Here is a 26,623-nt window from a genome sequence, read left to right as displayed (position 1 = left end):
ACAATTCATATATATAACTATACCACAGAAGTATAGTCCGAGCCTTGTGCTTTGCTCGCGCCATTTTCAAGACGATTGCTTTACCAACTTAAATGCACTCAAACTTGGATTCGCGAGCCGGCTGATATTGAAGGAAGGTTCAGTTCCAAGTGTATTTGCATCAGCTTCCTCCTCCGTATCACAACCTGTAAGTGTTATTAATAATTGTTGCTTTTATGTTTTATGTAGCATGCTTAATAATTATTTTGTTTGTTGTGTGAGCACCGTTTAGCTTCTAGGTCTTCAATGACAATTGTATTGAGATATGTGAAGTGTTTGTCGTTGTTTTCGGAGTTGTCTTAAAGAATAGAGTAATACCTCGTAGTAACGTAACTACATTTATTTTATTTTTTTTTGTGTAAAAACGTTATGTTTATGCATCGGGCTAACGCAAAGAAAGACTGATTGTGCTTTTACAATATGAACTCTGGGCTATGCTCGCTAACATAACATTACATTCTTTATCTTATTTTTAGTTTTTTACTACAAACTACAAAGCAGTGGACTATAATAATTATTATAACACAATTTAATTGATAAAAGCATCATTGTACTCCGTGTTAAACAATAAGTATTATCTATGTAAACACTGCTGGGTCATCTGACCAATCAACGCAGATTAGCGTTGCGCAAAGGAGGGGTTTGAAAAATGAGTCGTTGAACGATTCATTTGGGAGTCGGTGAGCAAATCAGGTAAAAATAAATGCATATTATACGACAACAAAAGTGTTTTTTGACATTGCATGCATGTAAAACTGTTGTTGGGGACTCCCAGATCAACATTAGGAACATTTTAAATGTCATAATAGGTGCCCTTTAATAAGAATCAATGTATAATTTTATACAGTGAAGTCCATATTTGGCTTTGACTTTGACTGAACATTTGCTCTCACTTTGCAGAAAAAATATTGTGATATATATCATATATCGATATTCAGCCTAAATATATCGGGATATGACTTTTGGTCCATATGGCCCAGCCCTACAGTGTGGCTACTTATTATGCAGCGCTCTGGCCGGCTCTATCTGATATCAATAGAGTTGCCTATACAGTTTTATTGGTAGATGCTAAGAGACATTTATTTATATATTACCTGTTTGCAAACTTCTTTTTTCTTTGATGGGACATTTTCCTGACCTTTTTGCTCCCCCCTGTGCTTTACATCTTTACAGGGGGAGCTTTACAGGGGGTATGGCTTATCTAAATTAGATGTAAATGAGCCCTATTGTCACTCCCAGCAGCAGAGAGAGGTGAAAACTGCACAATCTTAAGAGAACGTTTTCTCCACTTTGAACTTTTTTGAGTAACTATACCTTCAAATGGCCACAACTTCTCCAAATATTATCAGATTTCCATGTGTTACAAATCGTTGGAAAGCTTGGAGACTACAGAATATGTGAATAACTCAAAATGCCCCAGAACCGACTTGTGTCCCTACTTTCCGTGATCGGTCACATTTGCAACAGGCACGTTTAAACGACAAACAATACAATCAGAACCAGTTTCAGTTACGTTCATGGTTCCAGTGGCCTTAATGCATGCACGGCTTTCAAAATGTCACAAAGCGTTTTGAGATTATTTTGAATGAAATATTGAAGTTTACAATTAAGTATTTTGGCACACCACGCCGAGTGGCGCTATCCATTGTTCATTTGGATTTATTTTTCTCATAACAGCTAAAATAACTTAGGCCCTAATAAGCTACTTCGTATTTTTTAGGCATACAGATAAGAGTAGAGTGGCCTACATTGGTCAAAACTGTAAACTTTTATTAATATTAGGCTAACGACAAAAGTTTATCGTCTAGCTCTGTCTCCGGGAACTGCGTGTCACAAAAATGAACCGAAAGCCACTTGCCTACGCTCAGTCAAAATAAGAAATCGGCTATGTCTAAAGCCTTTAAATGTCTAAATATTTAATAAATGTTATCTGATTAGGTAATCCGTATGAAACCGAGAGGTGCAGAGGATCTACTCAAACATGTTTAGCTATCATGTGAGTGCTTCCCAATGAGGAACGGATCGGGTGAAAATCTCGCTATAATTAAATGTAGTCTAGGCTAAATCGCCCTGAATTAAATTGTAAAAACAGTTCAGATAATTTATTTGTCGAAATGTTGCGATATTGTTTCATTCAAGTTCATCATTATTCTATAAATGTTATTTAGTTTAGCAGCAGCACCACGAAGCACTGTGGTTCGAGATTTATATAAACAAAATAATAATAATAATAATAATTCACAAATCGCGCACCCTGGTTGTAAGGATCCAAAGATCCCCGTGGAATTCAACATTGAGTTGAACATTTTGTTCATGACAACAAATGAACATGCGTTTGAAGATTGTATTTAGTTTTGCTTGGAAAAAGCTGTCCCAAACCGAGGTAGCGTTTTATTTCTTCAATTGTTGAAATAATTAAATGTTTAGTAATAAACTTTTATGACAGAAATATATGTAGCCTAAATAATTAAATTCTTCCATTATCAACACTTTAATAGCCTAATACTAATGTCTAGAATAGTAGTTTTTAAGTGTGAATTGCGAATTCTCTTTGTTTTAAGTCTCAAACTCAGATAGCCTGTGGGGGGTTGGGGGTTCAGGAGGTGTTAAATGTTCTGTCTTTCATATGAAGAGTGAGCCTGATGACCAGGCAAAGGCAAAATACTTTTAAAGATAAATCTCTCGATGTGTCCAAATGTAGGCCCTATATCCTATTAAATTATAAATATTGTAGTTTTATGTATTGCATATAAAGGTTTTTCACACACAATTTCAGTTGAAGAGTTGAATCCATTTGTTTCAACTGGTTTTGTAGAGTTTTAAAATGTTTGAGTAGTGTGTTTGTCAACAATCTGGCATTATCTAAACATGAACTATCGACGGAACACGTTCTTGCCACTAAACGAATGCGAGTGAGCAGCAGATACGGAGCGCTTTTATTCGCGATCCACCTCGTTTTATTGTAAGGTGAATTCAACAAGGCATTCTGTTTCTTTGAAGCAACAAAGGCGAAATCATTTGTTACAGTTTATTTCGTGATTTGTATGGATGACACACAGCGACATACAGTATTATCAGCTGTATGATGTGTTTTAACCCTGATTTAATTTCAGGGAATTTAATTTCGAGAGAGACCCGGCGCGTGCAGTGCAGGGAGACTAAATAAACTAAAATAGGCTAAAAGAGATCCAGCGCGAGAGAGAAGCAAAGAAAAACGCATGATCTTAATTTATGTTGCTTTGAACTATTTTCGTTTTGTAGACTAGCCTACTGTTTTAATTATTTATTTAGCTGCAATTTATTTGGCAATACAAATTTAAAATGTCGCAAGAATAAGATTATGTGTTTCTTACTTAGAAAATAAACTAACTCGATGCAACCCTGTTTTAAATAAATAAACTGCCCCCGACACTTTTTTGAAACCTTGAAGGATCTGTTTTTAAAAATGTCTTCCTTTGCTATGGCGGGTATCAATGTCAGTCATCTCAATTTCGTGAATGATTCACAAAACAATAATTTAGCAGATTAAAGACTATCTTCATCATTTTCATTTTCTGACGCGATCGGCTGACAATCTTCCTTCATCAGTTTTGTCATCTGTGCAGCGGCTCTACTGGAATGCAGCAAATTTATGTTGTAATGTGCCATTGATAATTAAACAAAACGCTTGACTTTAATAAATAGTTACCTATCTAAGCATCAAGAATGGTAAAACATGAACACCATCGGCCAACAACATGTAGGCTACAGTGTAATTCGATCTCGGATCGCTTGAAGCTCCGTTGAGCTCGTGCTGTTGCGTTGACCACTGCGCTATCGTCGGACCGCTGTCAAGATTACGTCTTATGCTCTTGCAAAGCCTCATTGATGTAGCCTAATATTTTTCTATTGCAATGTTTTGTGTTGAAATGTTTTCATTATTTATTAAATGTATTACATTTAATTTCAGTCTTGTGATTATGAATTTGTTTAACTACATGTTTCACTTGAATTGATCTGCTAGTACCACATTTCAATCACTCTCAATGAGCCGCTGCGCGGCGGCAGATTACGCAATAGAGAGAATAAACTGACACTTTTCAAAGTCTGCGATTGTAGCGCCTCTTAGCGGTCAAAGGCAGCAAATACACACCCGCAATTTTACCGCCGCGGGAACGACGGCGGTAAAAGTATTATTCTGGTTGAGTACCAACTGTACAAGGCTCTGTGTGCGTCTGTGGGGGTTTGTGTGTTACAACTCCATTAGGAATATCTTTAGATCTGAGAGATGGATTATGCTGAGTTAAGCTGGCTCTTTTTAATCGTGAGAGTGCTGAAAATAATTATGTGCAATTTTCTAAGATCTGTGCATGCTTCATGAAGTTATAAGCGAAAACCAAACGTGAGTGCTTCATATACTTGGCTAGGTACGTCTTTGGTATTTTTTTGTGTTAGAACTCCATGAGGAATATCTTTAGATCTGATTGATGGAATATATTGCGTTTGGTAATAATGATGTGTCATTGTCCACAGTCGGAGCATGAAGTTCATGAAGTTACGAAATGTTTTCAGACTCTAAGCTTTCAAATGACACCTATTTTAAGTCGATCAAGGTAGTAGTTTTGAAAAATATGAACATTATATTTTCGCAGCCAGGTGGTGTCTGCACTCCGTTTTAGGGGGATTACTCAGCACTCGTTAGGAGTTTACCAAAGTGATCAGATGCATTTAAAAGCTGAGATTCTAAGCTTTAAAATGATACCTATAATTTGTGTTGTTCCATTCAGTGGTTGCTTAGTAATTTGATCATGTTTTAATAGTGCAGCTCTAGGACAAAGCATTGGAAAACTTAGCAATGTCTGAATTTTTTGTAAGTAGACTATCTATAAACAGGAGATAGAGGATGTAGTGAAGTGGTGCAACAGACATAACTTGCCCCTTAATGTAAATAAAACCAAATAAATGATTTTTGACCCCAGGTCTATAGAAGATCACAGCACACTTCAAATTAAGGTGTACTCGTTGAGCAGGTAACAACATATAAGTATTTAGGTATACAATTAGATTGTCAGTTGCAGTGGTCCCATCACATGGAGTATGTTTGCTCAAAGATAAGTCAGCGTCTATATTTCTTAAGATGACTTAGAGCTCATCTTAGGGGTGATGTGGGTTTTTCTTCAGTTTTTTCTGCGAATGTGAGGAAAGTTATGGGGGGTATTGTGTGGTTGTTGGATGTTAAGTGAAGTACTGGATGGGATCATTTATGAGAATGTTCTGTATAGGTTACCTGTGTGTTTGGTGTGTGTTATGCGTAATGTGTCGCCATTGTTCTCTCGAATGCCCAAGACGAATTTCTCCAATAGGAGACAATGAAGGCTTATCTTATCCTATCTTATCCTACTACATTCTTAGTTTTCTAGTACTTTGAAAATGTCATAAATGTTGGTGGGATAAATTGTGCAAAGATAGAATTAAAGTATGTTCCTCACTGTTTACTTTATCCTAAATAAGATAAACAAAGATCTTACCGTGGCTAAAAGAATCACTGTTACTGTCATACAATGCTCCAAGACTCAAAGGGCGACCTAGAGCAGCAATTTCAATTACATCTGAGGGAAAATCTGAAAGAAAGAAAAAACACAGACAAAGAAATAAGTATACAATACAATATATATAAAAAAATATATATAAAAAAAAGGTGATCAGATCTGCAAATTCATGTACTGCAAGTTGAAAAAGATGGCATTGTCTATACCGGTACATAACGAGAGGCACAATATTCACCCACCATTACAGTGAACTTCAAATCCTTTACACAAACGTTTGGCATGTGCTTCCTTGCTTCTCAGAATCTTTAAAAGAAAAGATATTAATTCAAATAATTTAAATCGAAGAGATTTTTTACATTTTCACAAAAGAATTTCACATTGTAAACAAACGTGTAGGTTACCTCTTCCAGTTTCGTTAGCTTTGCAGTCAAACCTTTAATCTCTTCTTGCAACTCTTTCTCTGCTCCGAACATTCTGGTGTTCTCAATGTGATGAGATAAACTGCAAGGCTAATCGAAATATATAAAATTATAAATAAAATAAAAACAAATAAACAGCATTTATATCAAATGGGTGCACTTGATATTTATCTCAATAAATGGTTTGAGCTTGGATCATTTAAATGGATGCTTCCATACTATTATACAGTTTTTTTGTTGTTGAAAATAAATGGAATTTAACATTAATGCTATAAAGTCTAGCCATTTATGATAAGAGCAACAAATATAAATATATATAAATATATATATATATATATATATATATATATATATATATATATATATATATATATATATATATATATATATATATATAAGCTTCAGATAGATTGCATTGTGTCTGCAAGATAACTCCTGAAATGTTCAATCACCTCCACCAGGTTGTGTCTCTGCAGTGCTGGTACTGTGTAGTGTTGTCTGACGTGCGTCTCACAGTAAGACACAGTGCAGGTCAAACAGGATTTAACAGCTTTGAGCTTCTTCTCAGTGCAGATATCACAGGCCACATCTTCAGGTCCAGCGTAGCATTGAGCAGGAAGAGCAGGACTAAATCCTGCCTTCTGGAGTTCCTCAATCAGTTTAGCCAAAGCAACATTTACACTAAACACTGGACGACCTCTGAACCTCTTTCTGCACTGAGGACAAGCATAGGATTTAGCTTGAGTCGGTTTGCTCCAGTAGATCTCAATGCAGTGTTTGCAGTAACTGTGTCCACAGGGGATGGAAACTGGATCCTTAAAGACCTCTGTGCACACTGGGCACTTGTAGTGATCCTCTGTCAGCAGAGTGGCAGAAAGTGTGCTGTGGGAACATATTTGATTATTATTAATCATTTCAACTGTAATGCAATGATTGTAAACACAGTATATAAAAAATAAAAAAAAATAAAGGAAAAACCAAGAAGAGATCAGCGTGCCTAAACCTTAATGCCTAAAATTTTATATCACAAAATGGGACACTTTTAAAACAACATCATTAATGCACAAGAGATATGCTATGAAAACAAGCACAGCAAGAATGCTGACTTTAATCCCCCGACAGAGTAAATTATCATACTTCTCTCCCATGTAACTTTGCACTCCACTGTTGAAAGCAATGGGTCTGTCCATTGACTGATCACTCTTTACAGACAGGAGTGAGGGTGCTGGAGATGCTGCTTCATCTGGTCTCAGGCTGTAAGAGTTAAAGCATAGTTGTTTGATTTGTTATTAGACTTCTAATCTACACACAAGCTCATAGTGTTGTCATAAGTACAGTACTTCAGTGCAAAGTTGATACTGAAAATGTAAAAATGTAATGATGCCGGTCTTTCTGCAGTACTGATACGATAGTACAATTCTTTAAATTGACAGCTTCAGTGATTATAAAAGCAATGCTCTTTGTCACACTCACATTTTGAATACAATTTTTATTTTTCATGTTGCTAAGAGGATACGTGTATAGCAAAATTTCAGGAGTGACAACATAATTTAATTAATAGAGTTAATCTGTTAAATAATCATTTTGTGAGTTTCTATTTTCAAATAGTTAAATAAAATCGTTAAAGACGATTAAAAAAAATTAATCTATTTTTTAAAATGACAATTGGTATAGAATCATGACATTTATGTGGTATTGGTAGCGAAGTACTGAATTTTATATTGCAGCCACACTTCTTTGAATTGACAATCACATGCATATTTGATCAGAGAATGCAAATTATCATACCGTTTAACGCTGTAAGGCTGAGTTCTGTCTTTGAATGCAATCGGTCGATCCATTGATTGGTGGCTTTTTAAAGAGAAGTATGATCAGGGTGTATCAGCATGAGACAGAAAAATCAACTTTAACAATGTAAAAGAGACATACAACATATGCAAGAAAAGGATAGTTATATGTTTAATTCAAAAAAAATCATGCAACAAGCACACTATTTAAAACAGAGTAAATTACCCAATGTAACTAGGGGTTTCATTGCTGAACGCAATTGGCCGATCCATTGACTGATCACTTTTCATAGAAAGGTGTGAGAGTGCTGGAGATGGTGCTTCATCTGGCCTCAGGCTATGAGAGTATAAATGAGGTTATAAACAACTATCTCAATGACATACAAAATACATAAAATTACCAGTCATGCTCTTCTCAATCTTTTGAGAGAAAACATGACAAAAATATATTTCAGGCCTGGATTGGTTTGCCTACTTGTTTTCATCCACTGCTCTGCTTGCTTTTATTAATTTGTTTACTTATTCAATTTTTTTCAATTTAATTTGATATTTCCTGCATGAGGCACCCAAATGATTTCCGAATTCAGCATTCGATAATCCATCTAAATAAATCTGATACTCTTGACTGCGGTGTCGGTGTGCTTGCAATGTAAGCTTTTATAAATGTGCCTTGTAATAAAACATTACTTATGTGCATCTTGAGACAAAATGATGGCATATTGTGCTTTTGACCGAAAATGTTTGTTTTAAATTTTTTCGCAATGATATTACGCAGCGCCTGGAAATAGGTTACAAGGCACGCTCCCCTGTGCAAGCAGGTTGTCACGTTGGAAGTTACCGAGCTGGGGACTATTTTCAGGCGCTGCGTAATATCATTGCGCCTGCTGCAACCACGGTATGGCAGCAGTTCCATAATTATTACACAGGAATGAGAGCAGGGTTGCCAACTTCGGGACTTTGGCTGGAGTGAGACTTTGTAAAATTTCAGTGCGCGCGAGCGGAGACCATTTTTGGTAACCCTAATTTTAAAAATGTCAGTCCTTGTTTACTTAATATAAACCCATATTTATGAAAAAAAAAAAAAAAACGAATAGAATGGGAACGCTTTTTCAAAATGTACAATTAATTTATTGACTGCACTATTAAAAAAAAAGATAGAGGTGATTAAATAACAAACATGTAAAATAACAACATCAAAACAATAGGAAATCTCAAAACAAAAGGGACACATAATAGTTACTCCACCTCCCCAGAAAACTGAAAAGGTTCGCTCAGCATCCACATTTGAGCAATGTTAGGTAAGTTACTTAAGTTAAAAAAGTAATTAGTTACTTCTCACAAAAAGTAACTGAGTTAGTAATTGAGTTAAATCATTACAAAAGTAACTAATTACCAGGGAAAGTAATTTTGTTACTTAAAAAAGAAAAAAAAAATACCCCCAATATTAAATATGTTAAATGAATACAATGGACACTAGAACAAATTATTATTATGAAACATTGTATACACTAACAAAAAGTGCTCTCAATATAATAGTGAACAATGTACCAACATAAATAATAATAATAAAATATAATATCTTGGGGTTTTATTTGTAAAACCTACAGGTCACCATCAGAGGTTATTTAAGCCAAATTCTAGTCGTGTTTGCCGCACGTGTTCACAACCGGTCAAACAAATATGTTTTCTTTGAACGTTCCCTGCGTTATTTTGGAGTTTTATTTTATAACCAAACTAATTACAACGCTGCAGAATATACCAATAGGCTACAGAGATCATCCTAATGCGGAAATGTATATTTAATTTATAAACAAACTATATTATGCTCGGACACACTCGATCTCAGTCGCGCACTGTCGAGCGCGCTCTCGGACAACGGTACTCTCGGCACACAGACTGATTAGGGAAGGCTACGTCTGTAGTGACAAGGCACACTATTTTATTATCTGCTTACCTTGATTGTCATCCAAACTTTCAAACGCGCATCAGTGGCTCCGACTCCGAACCTATGCTCCGAACTCTCTCTGAACTTCTCACACGCAACTGACCTATCACGTGCAAAGGTTTTCAGCGAATCAACGATCAGCAAATACTGCAGTGAGAACGTTGTTGGCAGATGTTACAGCTGTGGGCTCAGCTAAACTCCTCTCCTGTCATTAATACACTGCGGTCTAGTCAATAGTCATCAATAGAAAATGAACGGATTGAGAGGGGAGAAAAATGGATTTTGGCGTGACATTTCTTGCCTGTGCGTGAGAGCGTGAGATTGATGCTGAAAGCGTGAGTATCACGCCAGATGCGTGAGAGTTGGCAACCCTGAATGAGAGTATAGTTCCTAGCCATATCGGCCTAGAAAATAGCAACTTTTCATTTTTCGTCGGTCTTAGTACATGATGTAACTACAGAAGAGTCAAGGTTTAAATAGGAAAAATATCGAAATTCTTTGGTAATTTTTTTTTGAGAGATGCTAACGGTCTAATCAGATTCAAATGATCTATGCTAAGCTATGCTAAAAGCGCTACCACCAGACCCGGAGATCGGCTGAATGGATTCGAAATACAAAGCAAAATACACATGACAATTCAAAACGATATCCTGAATATGAGTGGAAACAACGTGAATGTGCTGAAATGTGACTGGTGAGTCGAGAGCATACTGGTGCTGGACATATAATTAGAATATGTCTATAGAATATGGTAATATATTGGTTTCACCTGTTAAGTTGAATTCTTGAAATGAATCAACATTTTGATGATATTCAAATTTTATGACCAGCACCTGTATAAGAGGTCATCATACTATAAGAATATCCTGTAAGTTTCAGAACTAATAAACTTCCTTGTTAGTCCAAAAACAGCTTTTATTGTTACCAAGCCCAGCGTTCGACTTGTTCTTGAATGTGCCCATCTATGACGTAATAGCCTTTGCAGAAGATAATCAATGCATACTTCACCATTGCAACTTTGGCCCCGCCAACTGGCATGTTGAGATGATGAGAGAAGAGCAATACAAAATCGACTACAGATAACATTTCCTTTCAATTGGATCTTAATGCTAGGAATGTGGTTATTTTATTTATTTTCAACAATGTGAATGTCTCAGATGAGCATTATTTATTTCTATGCGTTACATTTCACTGTGGATTCTTTGGTAAATCAGTCGCAATCTTGGCGCAGGCTTTACAAACAGACTTTTACGATATGCACTGTAAAAACTAAAGGTGCCTCAAATATTCTGTCGGATACTCAAGTAACTTCAAAATGTAATTTAAGTGCCTCAAAGCTCTTTCTCCTATAGTAGGGTTACTGATAAGGCATTGACAATCTTTGCGGTTCTTGCTGGAACTTATGGGATCCTTTAACCCTCTGGGGTCGGCAATCACGCCGGCGTGATCAGCTCGCTTTTTTTCTTATCAGTGCAAGAGAGACTCAAAATACTCTGTTGATTTTGATCTTACATATAAGTCTTAAACATCATTCAAAACTGTTAAATGTCTTAAAAACAAAATGTTGTGTTTTTCGTAAAATAAAGAAAATAAACATGATGCGCGTTCTGCCGTCTCTCTCAATGTGAAGTTCATTCTGAAACGCGACAGAAAATGACTAACTCAGCGAATGTTTGTCACACATCCTTGAAACGTATGTCTTTACAACGCTTGGAGTCTCTATTTTTTAATAATGCAAATGATATCAAAAACAAATATTCCATGTTTAAGTAATTCGTATGAAAGAAACGACATGTACAGTTTATCAAACGCATCCTAATTAACTCTGTGACCACACCCACGCAATAGTGATTGACATGCAAATGTCCACGTGAAGGAACTCAGAGCTGTTAACTATCTCATTACCTCAAAACAAAGAATAAGAGACTTCAGTAACTTACTCCTCGCTGCTTTCATCGAGTTTGCAGACTGTGTTTGTGCTGTGCTGTTTCACTTGGATTTACTTCAGAAGAATTAGAAGAACGCGATTTGAAGATGAGAAGATTTTTGAGGTAAGACTGGTGCCAGACTAAATGTACGTTATGAAATGAGATTGGAGTAGAAACATGAAGCCTAATGTCGTACATCTATGTTTATCTATATATAGACAGAAACATGTTGAAATGTGAACTAGACTAATAAAACACAGATAATAAAACACAGCATGATAAAAGTAGGCTGGTATGAGTGTTTACTCTAACATTGTGAATATTATAATGTTTAGACCCGTGTTGTTTACTGTCAAATACTGTGTTTGTGGATATCTGCTCAAACGTAGATGTATAATATGGTAACAATAATGTTTAATAGTTTGGAGCGGATCGCTTCAGTAAATGTTCTCTGCACGTGCTGTGAGTTTGAGTCAGTCGCACTGTGCGTTTGAAAAGCAAAATGTGCCAAACATTAGGCTTCATGTTTTTACTCCAAATGTTTCCATTCGTTATGATGTTAGGAAATGAGATTGAAGTAACATATGATAATCAATATATTTTTCTCTAGTGTAGTGTTACTGAAGTGTTCCTTTTTAACGATTTATAGGTCGCCTGCTATAGGCTATTTTTATTATTATTTAATGCAGCACTACACGTAGCCTATTTGCCTACAAGGCACAACAAACCGGGTGTTCATTATATATAAAGACAATTTTAAAATGTATTCCCAAAATCTATCCCTATAATTCACAGCTGTTTTTTTATTATTATTTTTTTTTTACAGGGACCTAGGGGTGTAAGATATATATCGTCTGCGATAATATCGGAATTGTTGTTTTAACGATGTGCGATTTGACATTATCGAGTATAGCCCATCCCTCACACACACGCAGAGAGTGCATGGATACTCTACCACTACCAGGAGTCTCCAACGCGTCGCTCACAAGCTACCAGTAATGTTAGCTTGTGGCCTGATTGGAGGTAGCTCGCTCGCCAAGGGGCTTTTCACATATTGCGTCTTTTGCGCCCTCAAGTTTGTTCAAATGTAGGCGCGCGCTCATAAATGAAGTGACGCGTAAATTTTTTCCAGGCGCAGCGAGAATTTTTCAGAATGCCGCAAGCGCACTGCAGGTCATGTGACAAGAACCAACCAATTAGCTTCACCCTTTCCGTAACAACATTGAAAGCTCAGTCAATATGAAGGATGGGGGTGCACCCAAACTTTTCTTTTCTTCGTAAATAAATATTGTAGGAGAGCTACAGTAAGCGTTTTTCAGTGGTGGAAAACCATAAGCTACTAAGACCTCTTTGTCATTGTGGAGAGCGCAGTGCATGGTTGCATAGCAACGACAAACGCCACGGGAAAATCGGCCCGAATTTTACTATTAATAAAATATAAGCTAATGTGCATTGTTGTGACGTAGAGGCGGAGAGGAGACGGTCGAATCCATTTGCAGATATTTATTAAAGGTGATGACAAACAGAGAATAATCAGACAGGAACTCAAAAGATGTCAAGGGTAATCCAGAATTGAAGTCAAACAGGCAAAGTTCAGAGGCAGGCAGCAAAGGTTCACAAAACGAGTTCAGAGTCCAAGTTCAAACACACGAGATCAAATCCAAGCACAAAGAAAACAAGGGTTACACACTGAGACATAGTTAGGGCTGTAAACGATTAATCGCGATTAATCGAATCCAAAATAAAAGTTTGTGTTTACATAATATATTTGTGTGTATTGTGTATAATTATTTTGTGTATATAAATACACACACATGCATGTATATATTTAAGAAAAATGTGTTATTTATATATAAAATAGTTCTATTTTTATATAAAATAAATCATATAAAAATATATATGCCATATATAAATGGAAATATTTCTCAAATATATACATGCATGTGTGTGTATTTATATACACAAAATAATTATACACAATACACACACATATATTATGTAAACACAAACTTTTATTTTGGATTCGATTAATTGCGATTAATCGTTTACAGCCCTAGGTTGGGTAAAACAATACTTCACAAATGACACAGAACAGAACAGTCCAGATAAAGGGTAGCTGAGGGTGCACAGGTGAGACTGATGAAAGCATAATTAGGTGATTAGGGAATAACGAGCATGAAGGATAATGGGAAATGAAGTCCTAGTATGCAGGAGAGAGGGATCTAGTGAAACCAGGAGGAGGCGTTGTCGTGCGTTCCGTGACAATTGTAAATGTCAGTAATTTATCTTTTTTGACTCATTCTTTTTATATATATATATATATATATAAAAAAACGATTTACCGCTCTGGGGACCAAGGTGTTTTTGGGGACCTTAAGATGTTCTGACATGCCCTGACATTTGTGCTTTTTTCAGTTGCTTATAAACATATTAATGGCAAAGATGTAATTACACTCTATTTATCACAAACAGGGCTACCATAATATGTGAGCAACATGCATGTACATGTTTGTATTTTTGAGAGAATAATGTTTATGCATGGTTATTCAAAAAACAAAAAATTAAAGTGTCTGAAATAACGCCACAAAACGCATAGTAAATATGTGTTCACAATATTTTTGAGTAATGGATGTTGTCGCCTAGAGTTCTTCCTTCAAAATGATCTGAAAATCATCTTGCCTAATCATTCACATAAAACAATACATTGATTTACATTTTGTAAAACACTTTTTGTTTGGAAAGGCAATATGCGCAGGGGCGTGACTGATCCAACACCATGATGAATAGTAAGTGGTTCACACTTGAGAATACAAATGGCCCGCATAATGAGCCTTTCATTCAGGTGTGTCACACAAGAAAGAATGTGAGGACAAAATAAATAAATATATATCTATATATAATCCAAACATAAATTAAAGTCAAATGCACATTTTTAGTTCATAGTCATACCTGGAAACAAATCCTGTTCAAATAGGCTATATGAGCCATTCTACAGAATTGGTTCAAAGTTAGATTTGGAAACTTTTCTTTTTTTTGTCACAAATTTTTTTATACATGCAAATTGTATAATATCCAAGGTAAAGATTTCTAGTAATTGTGCAGTTAATTCTCATTCTGTATTTTCAGAAAGTTTTGGAATACATCCTCTGCCCAAATGTGTCACTAATAAAAAACAATAATAAATAATTTCATGAGAAGGCTTATATTAACCTATAAAGATTATTTTACATCTACCTTGTAAATATATTTTTTGCTATTTTATTAAAAAGTGTTCACATGTAAATAAACAACAATTAAAATGTTAACAATATTTCAAGTGTAATCTTTCTTTTTTTAAAGTATCATACATATTTCAAAGTTAAGGATTCATTAGTTTGATATAGCCTAACGTTACATTGGAACAAACACTATAACATCTATAGTTTATGAGCTTATTTTTGACAAAACATAACATATCAGCAGAAACTGGCTAAAAAAAGCTTATTTGATGTCTATTTTACAGTAAAAACTTTATAGTCTATCCAAAACTAGTCACAACTACTTCATTCATCACACACAGAAACGCGATTCATATTTAAACAGTCTTTTTGCGGTTTACAGACACTATTACATATCGCAATTACAACAAAGCATATAAGAATAAAAAACGTACTACTAATCCTCAACTGGATCCATTGCTCCTCGAAGTGAAACCAGCACTTCTGAGGTAAGTTTCCCAGGATTATTCCTCCTCACAGCCTCGCAAGATGACACACAGTACATTCATCTGATTAAACTTGGTGTGTTTTATCGAGCTGATGTGGCCGGTTTGCATGTATTGCCTCAGATCATTTGCGTTTGAATAGCGCGCGCACTCTGTGGGCGTGGTCACATTAAAAGATAAGGAGGTATAATGAGCTGAAATGAGAACTCGCTCTTTTTATATAGATTACATAAACAGAGAATATTTGTTCTCTTACGTAGAGTTCTCTCGTACTGCGTCGAAAGAACGCTACGGGAAAGTATTTCTTTGTCGAGATTGAAGCCTAAAAATTAATCCTTAATTTTGTAAACATGTAAAACGCTTTTCTGTAGCATACAACCCTAGGCGGAGCAATATCGCTCACCCATTGGCTGCTCCGCCAGAAAAGCACAGCCTATGCGAGGCCAGAGACGCTGACCAATGAAGGCGCTTCGCGCCCATTCTGCGTCATCTCCCGCCGAAACAGGCGTGGCCTAGGTCTATAAATACGAGCATAGCTGTCTAACACACCGATTTTTCTAAATTCACGAAGCTGCACGCATCGTTGGATTGGATTCGAGCCGCCACAGCCATCAGATACAAGCACCTCAGCAGGACGCGCCTCTTACCTGAAGCCGCTGGTCATCGCCGCCTTCAGCCGCCGTTCCCTGCTGCGCTTCTCCGGCGTGGAATATCCTTTACATTATGTGTGTGTGTTTTGTGTGTGTGTTCGCCGTCGCGACACACAGTTTTTCCACCACTAAAAGAGCCGAGCGTCTTTTTCAAGATGCCTCGCACCTCCTGTGGCTCGTGTAGAGCCCCGCTCAGCGACGGGGACCACGTGCTTGTGTTTCCTGCCTGGGTGAATATCACGCAGCTTCAGCTCTCGTCGATGGCGGCTGCCATCACTGTGATTTGATGCCTACGGTGACTCTGCGGACTCGCCTGGGGTTCAATTACTGAAGCTGCATCTTTCCGCCCGCTGTAGTGCCGCGCCGTGAAAAGCGCCGTGCTCAGCGGAGCCCGGAACCTCCCTCCACCACGAGGTGCTCGCCGCTGCTGCCGCCAGCTTCTCCGCCCGCTTCGCTGGACTCTCTGACCGACGGACAAGGGCCGCTGTGTGCCGCCGCGTCCGTCATGGACGAGGAAGGTGAAGCCGCGTCTGTGGAGGACGACTGCTGTTCTCTCCTCGCTTCGGGTAGCGAGGGATGGGCGAGCTCCGAGGATCTCCCCTCCCCCGCCGCTCGTGAGCGTCGACGGAGAAAGACCAGCATCGATGCGCTTACCGGCTGGATGGCTGCTTTTCTGCAGAGGAACGTACGTTACCGTCCTCACGACCCACGCCTTTTTCTTCCTGAATTCACGAAGAAATCGCGGAGTCCCGGAAAGCCCCGTTTTCAGCCAGGATGCGCACTTCTGCTTCGAGGAAAGCTAACGTTACAGTGTTAAAATCCCGCCGCGGCCGGATTTCACTAAAATGTCTCGCTCGCACAGTCCCAACATACGCGACCGTGCCAGTGTATTTTGCAGTCACCAAATCGGCATCAATGCCCGTTTGCCTGCACACAAACGCCGTTTTCACGACGCCCCAGGTAAATCTGAAAATGTATTTTCTGGTGTCCCGGCCACGGCCGATGGTGTAATGTGTGTATCCGTAATGCCCACGACCTAGTGCCCATTCGTACACACAAGCACAGCCCTACACAACAGGGCTTGCACACATAAAATCGACTCTGTCGATTGTGCGTCACATGTAAGTTAGTGAACGTGCCCGCTTTTCAGTGCCCACAATCACTACACACTGTATGTCCCGTGGTTTCTGTAAAAACGAAACGAATGCACGGTCAGTCGGTTCTGATAGACAGTACTCTCTGTGCTACACGGTGTCCCGGCCACAGCCGATGATGTAATGTGTGTAACTGTATGCCCACGACTCAGTGCCCATTCGTACACACAATACAGGGCTTGCACACATAAAATCGACTCTGTCGATTGTGTATCATATGTAGTGAGCGTGCCCGCTTTCAAGTGCCCACAATCACTACAAGCTACATGTCACATGTTTTCTATGAAACGAAACCGATGCACGGTCAGTCAGTTCTAATAGACAGTACTCCCCAGTGCTATAAATGTACCCGCGTTCACGCACCCACATTTATTCTCAAACATGCCGAGCCGTACGGGGCTCGCACCGCGCGCTCTCTCTCTCTCAGCTGAGAGAGCTGAGCGCGCGCGGGCTGCCCGCTCGATTAAGCGCGCCCCCCGCATCATACGCTGCAATGGCGCCCATGTTACAGCACACGACTGCTCTCGTGTCGCCGCCATTTCGCGACCAGAGCCCGGTTTTTCAACCCGTGCAAGCACAGCCCCGTTCAACACAGGGTTTGCACACATAAAATCGGCTCATGCCGATTGTGCTTTACATGTAGTGAGCGTGCCCACTGTCCAGTGCCCACAACCACTACATACTGCACGTTCCGCGGTTTCTGTAAAAACGAAACTAACGAACGGTCAGTCAGTACATAAACACAGTGTCCCCGGTGTTATAAATGTGCCCGCCACCAAGCGCCCACGTTTATATAACGAGCCCTACGGGGCTCGCCCCGCGCGCTCTCTCAACTCAGAGAGCCGAGCGCGCGCGGGATGCATACTGTGTTAAACATGCCCCCCGCCTCAGACGCCACGGCGTCCATGTTACAGCACACGGTTGCTCTCGTGTCACCGCCATTTCGCGACCAGGGCCCAGATTACATTCAACCCCTAGTCACACGTGCAGATGCATGGGAAAGACTTCCGGGGTCTCAGAATGGGTGCTAGAGACTATAAAAAGAGGCTATTCGCTGCAGTTTCATCGACGCCTACCCCGTTTCACGGAGAAAGTCGAAACCACGGTAAAAACAGAAGTAGCACATCTACTTCGAGCCGAAATAGCGAAACTATTGAGCAAAGGGGCCATAGAGCCTTTATCTCAAGCTCAGAGCGAAGGGGGTCTGTACAGCAGATATTTCCTGGTACCGAAAAAGAGACGGGGGTCTCAGACCCATTTTAGATCTGAGGCGTCTGAACAAAGCGCTAACAAAGCGAAAGTTCAGAATGCTCACGACCAGAAAAATCCTCGCGCAGATTCGCCGAGGAGACTGGTTTATGGCGATAGATCTGAAAGACGCGTATTTTCACATACAAATTGCGTCACGTCACAGGCGTGACATCACATTTGTCACATTTTTGAGATTCGCCTTCGAGGGCCGGGCATATCAGTACACAGTCCTGCCATTCGGCCTGTCTCTAGCACCTCGTACATTTACAGTGTGCATGGACGCGGCGCTGGCACCCCTGAGACTCCGAGGCGTTCGAATTCTGAACTATTTGGACGATTGGCTGATTCTGGCTCAATCGCCTTCAGAACTCGCTCACCACAAGACACTAATACTCGATCACCTCGAGTGCTTAGGTCTGAGAGTCAATTGGGAGAAAAGTTCACTGTTTCCCAGTCAAGGGATCTCCTTTTTAGGACTGGATCTGAACTCGCTATCTATGACAGCACAGCTGTCATCACAGCGCAGGCAAAATACCCTGCAAATGGCGAGATCCTTCCGCAGCGGCCATATAGTGCCGCTCAAGAGATTTCAGAAAATGCTGGGCCTCATGGCCTCAGCCTCATCGGTACTGCAGTTGGGCCTGCTGCGCATGCGCCCACTGCAGTTCTGGTTGAAAGCGCGCGTTCCGCGCCGAGCATGGTTGCACGGTCGCTATCGCCTCAAGGTCACTCAGGAATGCATTTCAGCCCTGACACCATGGAGAGCGTCAGACTGGTACCGGTCAGGTGTAAGCCTGGGGACTTCCTCGAGCCTGAAGGTGGTGTCCACGGACGCGTCCACCTCAGGCTGGGGAGCACTGCTCGACGGCAGACCGTTCTTTGGCCAGTGGGCAGAACGAGCCAAACTACCGCACATAAACTGCCTGGAAATGATGGCGGTGGACTTTGCGCTGAGGCGTTTTTGTCCCCGGATAAAAGGACACCACGTCCTGGTCCGTTCGGACGACACGTCGGTAGTAGCCTACATAAACCGCCAGGGTGGCGTGAGATCCCGAAACCTATTCAGGTTAGCGGAACGCATACTGGTATGGGCCCAGCACAACCTGCGCTCGCTGAGAGCAACGCATGTGCCAGGCCACTTGAATGTAGGCCCAGACAGACTCTCACGGAACAACGTTCCTACAGGAGAGTGGTCCCTACACACGCAGACAGTGCGTCTGCTGTGGAAAACGTTCGGCAGAGCGGAAATAGACCTGTTTGCAAACCAGGAAAACACTCACTGCCCAGAATTTTTTTCGAAGAGCACGAACGCGCTGGCCAGTGTCTGGCCCCGCCGTCCGCTCTATGCTTTTCCTCCTGTCTCACTCCTGCCTCAAGTGCTGGAGCGGATCAAGGAAAGCGGATGCTCGGTGCTACTAGTCGCTCCATACTGGACGAATCAACCCTGGTTCCCAGTTTTGATGCGACTGAAGAGTACTGCCCCGTGGCCGGTTCCAGTGAGGAGAGACCTCCTCTCGCAGGCCAAGGGCTCGATTTTGCATCCTCGCCCGGAGCTCTGGTCCCTACACGTATGGGCCATAAACGGGTACCCGCTAACCTCCCAAAGGGAGTGTTAGACACGATCGAACAGGCTAGGGCTCCGTCTACTAGACGGCTCTACGCTTCCAAATGGTCGGTGTTCTCTGGCTGGTGTTCAGACCAAGGTCTGTCACCGCTTCAGTGCGGGGAAACGGAGATTCTCTCCTTCCTCCAAGAACTGTTGAATAAGGGAAGAACCCCATCCACGCTCAAAGTCTATGTGGCTGCCATATCAGCGTTCGTTAATCCAACGCTTGGCCATTCACTGGGCAGAAACGACCTGGTGGTCCGTTTTCCTTAGAGGAGCCAGGAGGTTAAACCCTCCAAGGCCTCCTTCAGTCCCCGTTTGGGACCTTTCTACAGTGTTGAACGCTATGAAAGGGGCCCCTTTCGAGCCTATTCACTCAGTTGACATGAAACACCTGTCTTTCAAGACCGTGTTTCTTCTGGCTCTCGCTTCAGTGAAGCGTGTGGGGGATTTGCAAGCGCTCTCAGTTAGAGCTTCTTGTATGGAGTTCGGGCCAAACGACTCTGTAGTCGTGTTGAAACCGAAGCATGGGTACGTACCTAAGTCCCTCAACACACCGTTCAGGGCTCAGGTCATCTCCCTGTCGGCCCTGCCGGCCTCGGAGGACGGAAATAGCTCCCTTTGCCCGGTCAGGGCATTAAGAGCTTATGTGTCCCGCTCTGCTGTTTTTCGACAGACGGAGCAGCTCTTTGTTTCGTTCAGTGGGCGCTCTAAAGGGCGAGCCGCGACGAAACAGAGTCTATCTCGATGGGTAGTGGATGCCATGGCCTCTTCGTGGGCTTGGTATAGTGGAATCTCGCTACAAGATATCTGTATGGCGGCAGGCTGGGCCTCCCCGTCTACATTTATACGGTTCTATAACCTAGAGGTTCCTGCGCTGCAGGCTAAACTGCTCTCGGTCTAGAAGACTATGTTTTAGTGTTCCTGCCCCGCGTTGCGGCCCAGGTCACTTCAATGTTTAAGCATCACTCACTGACATGGTGTCCCATGAGCATGCTATTACCCCTCATATATATATTTAATATTTCATATATATGTTATTATGCCCTTAGAGGCACTACTATAAAGGGATGATGCTATTTTAGCCGCTCTCCCTATACTTCTTGGGGTAGGCACTTGTATGCCAGGGCGCGCGCGCCCTTAGGTGTCTGTGTCGGTCCAAGAGCACGCACGGCGTTTTACATGGGGTTCCCGTAGCGTTCTTTCGACGCAGTACGAGAGAACTCTACGTAAGAGAACGTACTCGGTTACTAACGTAACCTCGGTTCTCTCTAGGAGAGGGAACGAGTACTGCGTCTCATGCCGTGCGTGCCCACGCTGCGTCGCTTTCGTGACGAAAATCGGTGTGTTAGACAGCTATGCTCGTATTTATAGACCTAGGCCACGCCTGTTTCGGCGGGAGATGACGCAGAATGGGCGCGAAGCGCCCTCATTGGTCAGCGTCTCTGGCCTCGCATAGGCTGTGCTTTTCTGGCGGAGCAGCCAATGGGTGAGCGATATTGCTCCGCCTAGGGTTGTATGCTACAGAAAAGCGTTTTACATGTTTACAAAATTAAGGATTAATTTTTAGGCTTCAATCTCGACAAAGAAATACTTTCCCGTAGCGTTCTTTCGACGCAGTACTCGTTCCCTCTCCTAGAGAGAACCGAGGTTACGTTAGTAACCGAGTACGTTTTAGTTTTGAATTAGATAATTTAAAAGTACACACTTAAATGATTATAAAGATATTGCTCATGCCTGGGTGAATAGTATTCGCTGAGTTTTGTTTATGTTTACAGACGTGCACTAGAAAAAAAGTTCACGGAGACGGAGAGGCAGAAAGCACACCCTTTTTACCTTCTTTATTTTACAAAAGCACAACATTTTATTTCGATTGTAAGTGGACACATAAAAAAGTAGACATTTAATAGCTTATTTTTTCAAATTTCTTAAGTCTGTATGACCAAAAATGACGGAGTATTTTAAGTATTTATTTTGCTGCTGTGTAAAAAAAAACCAAGCAAAACGCGCCGGCGCGTTTGCCGTCCCCAGAGGGTTAAAGGCTGAAATATGTGAGGTTTATCGTTTTATAAAACCTTTTTGTCAAAACTTTATTTGAACTGGTACATGTTAGTAACATTAGATAACATGTTGCAAGACACTCTTTTTAAATCTGGCCATCATTTTTATTGTTATTATTTTAATGTTTATGTAAACAAAAGGTGCATATTGATGCTAATTTTATTTGTTATTTGCTGGTTTTCGACATAAAACTTTGTGATTGATAGTACTTTTTGAACAGGATTCTGTGATAAACGTGATCATTTTTGTAACTATAATCATGAAATGTTCGTGCCATTTCATCTCTAGTTATGATCAACTAAAATCAACTATAATTATGTGTTTTTACAGTATAATATGCAAAATACAATTATTTTTATATTATAATTTGATTAAATTTATGAAAATGACACAAAAGATGATGTATGTATATAATTAGGTTTAAAAAATGGCTTTATAAAAGGTAAAAATGCCCATATTAGTTAAAAATCAATTGAAACATATTGGAAAAAATTATTTGTCACTGCTGTGAACTGACCACCACACAAAGTATGAAGAATATCCAAAACTTTAGGGAGTCGGCTGTCCACGACAATCCTAAACCTGCCAAAGTACCAACACAAACTCAGCAAAATATCGACTAATAATCATTATCGTGAAAATATTGAGATATAATTTTTTTGCAATATCGCACACCCCTACAGGGACCAGATTCCCCACTGATGAGTCCTGCTGACTTAAACATTCACATGAGACTCTGTACATGAGCATGGTAAAGTGAAAAATCAACAGTTTGGAAATGACAGGTATGTAGGAATGGCACAAAGTTATGTGACTGTTCAAGTCTCTGTCTTAAGATCAGTGTGGTCAATAATGTGCTTTTTTGTCCTTTGTTGTGTATCTTTGGATAATGTTGTGTTGTAAACAAATCCAAACAATCAAAAAGCCATTCTTTTTTAAGTCTCTCCTCATTCTTTGTGCAAGGTTCCTCAAAATGATAGGGTCTGATAGCACCTGATAGGGCCATTATGGGAGGGTCTTTGTCTTTCTCAGGTGTGAAACACTCAATATTCATGATGGTTCACGCATACCTCGCATACAGCTTTCTTACTAATTTTAAATCAATATTTTTTTATTTATCTGAATGAGTATGCAGGATGATTTTCACATAGTTTTGAAGCAAATATTCTAGGCTATGTGATACCATTTTCAAAAGTCTTGTGAAGAAATAATCAGTTTTAATTTTCAGACAAATTTTTTTTCCACAAACCATGCATAAACGTCATTATCTCAAAACTAGAAATGTTTACATACATGCTGCTGACATATTATTGTAGCAGAGTTTGTTCTGAATACAGTGTAATAAGACTTAAGCCATGAAAATTTTACAATTAACAGAAATAAGCGCAAATGTCAGAGCATGTCAGAACACCTCCAGGACCCAGAAAACACCTCAGACCCCAGAGGTTTAAGCACTTTCAGTTCAAAGGTTCTGGAGTCACCTTTTCAATACCATGAGACCTTGAAGTGCTTTGGGGGAAATTAGAGGAACTTGAATGCTATAAAAGGGTTATTGTTAGATCTTTTAACATTTAAGTGGTTTCTGGAAGATCTCTTATGTTAAAGCCAGTATCTGGAGGAACCCAATGGTTTTGTGAGGCCAGAATACGATTATTATTATTAAACTTAAGTTGGATTCAGTACACATAGGCTATTTTATTGATTAATTTAAACCTTAAACAACAACAATAAATAATAATAATAATATGAAGTAGAAGCAGGAGGAGAAAAGCTTTTTTCTGTCACGAAACTGCTACTATTTCTCTGCTGTCATCGCTTCAGTGATCCTCGCACTGCTCGCTCGCAACAAAGCTCAGCTGATCATCATAGGATTTGAAAGTAACTCTCATCAAAGCTTCTGCCGTTTGTTTGGCTCTCCGTTACAAGGTTTGTAAAGTTGCCAAAGAAATATAAAGAGAGTCTCACTATATATTCAAACACATACATATATATACTAAATGTATTATACATTACTACGTTTTACAGTGTTTACCACTCGTTTATTGCACAGTAGGCCTACGGTATGTGGTATGAAGGTTTTAGCCACGATGCTAACTAATCTAATGAATAAATGGAAATCATTGACTTATTGTCTTAGACTGTTTGAGTCATTCAATTCAACATTGACATTTTTGACCACACACGAAATTGCAGATCGTGTGGATTCTTATTGAAATGACTGGAATTCACCAGTGAAAATTCACAGAACAACAGATCATTTTACTGCACCTTAACTCCGTTATAATGGAAAATGTTTTCTGCTTTGATTCTGATTTAAATCCGATCGCTCAAACCACATCAGGAGGTGGTCTGGGCCGCGTTCCACATGAAACTGGACAAGTGTAAATAATAATAATAATAATAATAATAATATTTTTTTTACATTTGTTACATATATAGCGCTTTTTCTGAGACCTCAAAGCGCTTTACATAGAAGGGGGGGAATCTCCTCAACCACCACTAATGTGCAGCATCCACTTGGATGATATGGCCATATTGCGCCAGAACGCCCACTGGTGGAGAGGAGACAATGATGAAGCCAATCAGTATATGGGGATGATTAGGAGGCGATGATGGACAGAGGCCACTGGGCATATGGGGATTTTTTTATGACCACAGATAGTCAGGACCTCGGTTTAACGTCTCATCTGAAGGACGCATCTGGTTGTTGAAAGCACATATGTAAATTGTACTCCTCCCAAAAATGCTAAAAGATAAATTTGTGAGAGCGTGTTATAGGCTACAGTATATGTCATGCTATTCATCAAGCCAACGTGCAAACTAGTGTTGTCACGGTACCAACATTTCAGTATTCGGTACCAATACCTGTGAAAATCCACGGTTCTCGGTACCAATTTCGGTACCAAAGCTAAATTTGGATTAAATTTACATATATTAACCCCCTGGGGTCGGCAAACGCGCGGGCGCGTTTTGCTCGTTTTTTTTTACATAGCAGCAAAATAGACCTAAAATACTCAGTCAGTTTTGGTCATACAGCCTTAAGAAATATGAGAAAATAAGCTGTTAAATGTCTACTTTTTTATGTGTCCACTTACAATCGAAATAAAACATTGTGCTTTTGTAAAATAAAGAAAGTAAACAGGGAGTGCTTTATGCCTCTCCTTCTCCGTGAACTTTTTTTCTGAAGCACGTTTCTAAATTTAAACAAATCTCAGCGAATACTATTCACTCAGACATGAGCTATATATCTCTATAATCATTTAAGTGTGTAGTTTTAAATTATCTAATTCAAAACTAAAACAAATATTCTCTGTTTATGTAATCTATATAAAAAGAGCGAGAGATCAGCTGTGCTCATTATCCTTCTGCCACCTCATTACTCCGCTAATGTGACACGCCCATCGAGAGCGCGCGCTATTCAAATGCAGATCTGAAGCAACAACACATGCAAACCAGTCAACGCCCACAACAGCTGGACAACACGCTCGCTGTGAGGAATAATAATATCGTGATAATTCTGGAAATTTTACCTCAAACGTGCTGGAGTAGCCGAACAACGGATCCAGCTGCAGATCATCAGTAAGTGCTTTGTTCTAATCGCGATATGAAATGGTGTCTGTAAACCGCAAAAGACTGTTTAAATTTGAATCGCGTTTCTGTGTTTGAATGAATGCACGGCACATATGCATGTTGTTTACTACAGCTCGCGCGAGTTTTGCTTTTAGCAAACTATCTTGCCTACTGAGATGAGTAAAAATCGACTGAATACGTTGAAATAAAATGTATTTGTATAAGCAACATATTAAACTGCAAATTAACATTTATGCCCTAATATATATTATAAAAGACCATATGTTACAGACGAAATATGAAAGACAAAATTTCGTTTTGGATAGATTATTTATAAAGCTTTTACTGCCACATCAAAACCTAATTTACAAGGTGCAAACAAAATCTTAAAAGGTCAATATAAGCCTTCTCTATAAATTATTTTTGTGTTTTATTAGTGACAAATTTGGGGAGAGGATAGCCTACATAATCCAAAACTTTCTGAAAATACGAATGAGAATTAACTGCACAATTACTAGAAATGTTTACCTTGGATATTATACAATTTGCAAGCATACAGTTTGTGGAAAAATACACTTTTTTTCAAGATGTTTCCAACTCTGAACCAATTCTGTAGTAATATATATATATATATATATATATATATATATATATATATATATATATATATATATATATATATATACCGGTATATATATGTATGTATGTATATATGTATGTATATATGTGTGTGTGTTGTCTTTGCATTTTTTCTTGTAGCCACAGTGACACCTAAGGCTCATTAGTATGCACTGCAGCATTAGCAGGCCTTCTTTGTCTCCAGGTGTGAATGAGGACATTATTCATGACCTTGTTGGATCATTCACGCCCACCTGCATATTGCCTTTCCAAACAAAAAGTGTCTTACAAAATTTAAATCAATCTATTGTTTAATGTGAACGATTAGCCCGGATGATTTTCAGATCATTTTGAAGTAAATACT

The 26,623-nt window shown here is 39.6% G+C and overlaps 1 protein-coding gene across 6 annotated transcripts in view; it reads right to left on the bottom strand.

Moving 5' to 3' along the window:
- Positions 1–26,623, bottom strand: part of LOC306997798 (uncharacterized protein) — a 175,864-nt gene that overhangs the window by 134,795 nt on the left and 14,446 nt on the right. For all 6 annotated transcript variants that reach the window (XM_079611283.1, XM_079611284.1, XM_079611286.1 and 3 more), the window contains exons 9-15: positions 8,000–8,110; positions 7,775–7,837; positions 7,124–7,240; positions 6,439–6,868; positions 5,969–6,076; positions 5,807–5,870; positions 5,547–5,639 (exon numbers count right to left, since the gene is read on the bottom strand). In XM_079611283.1, the coding sequence (XP_079467409.1) occupies positions 5,547–5,639; positions 5,807–5,870; positions 5,969–6,076; positions 6,439–6,868; positions 7,124–7,240; positions 7,775–7,837; positions 8,000–8,110 (986 nt within the window). The remainder of the gene's footprint in view (positions 1–5,546; positions 5,640–5,806; positions 5,871–5,968; positions 6,077–6,438; positions 6,869–7,123; positions 7,241–7,774; positions 7,838–7,999; positions 8,111–26,623) is intronic.

This window comes from Phoxinus phoxinus (genome assembly GCF_949152265.1).
Source record: "Phoxinus phoxinus genome assembly, chromosome: 4".
NCBI lineage: Eukaryota > Metazoa > Chordata > Actinopteri > Cypriniformes > Leuciscidae > Phoxinus > Phoxinus phoxinus.
The sequence above is the reverse complement of the archived record's forward strand: the minus strand, read 5'-3'. Positions and strand labels throughout refer to the sequence as shown.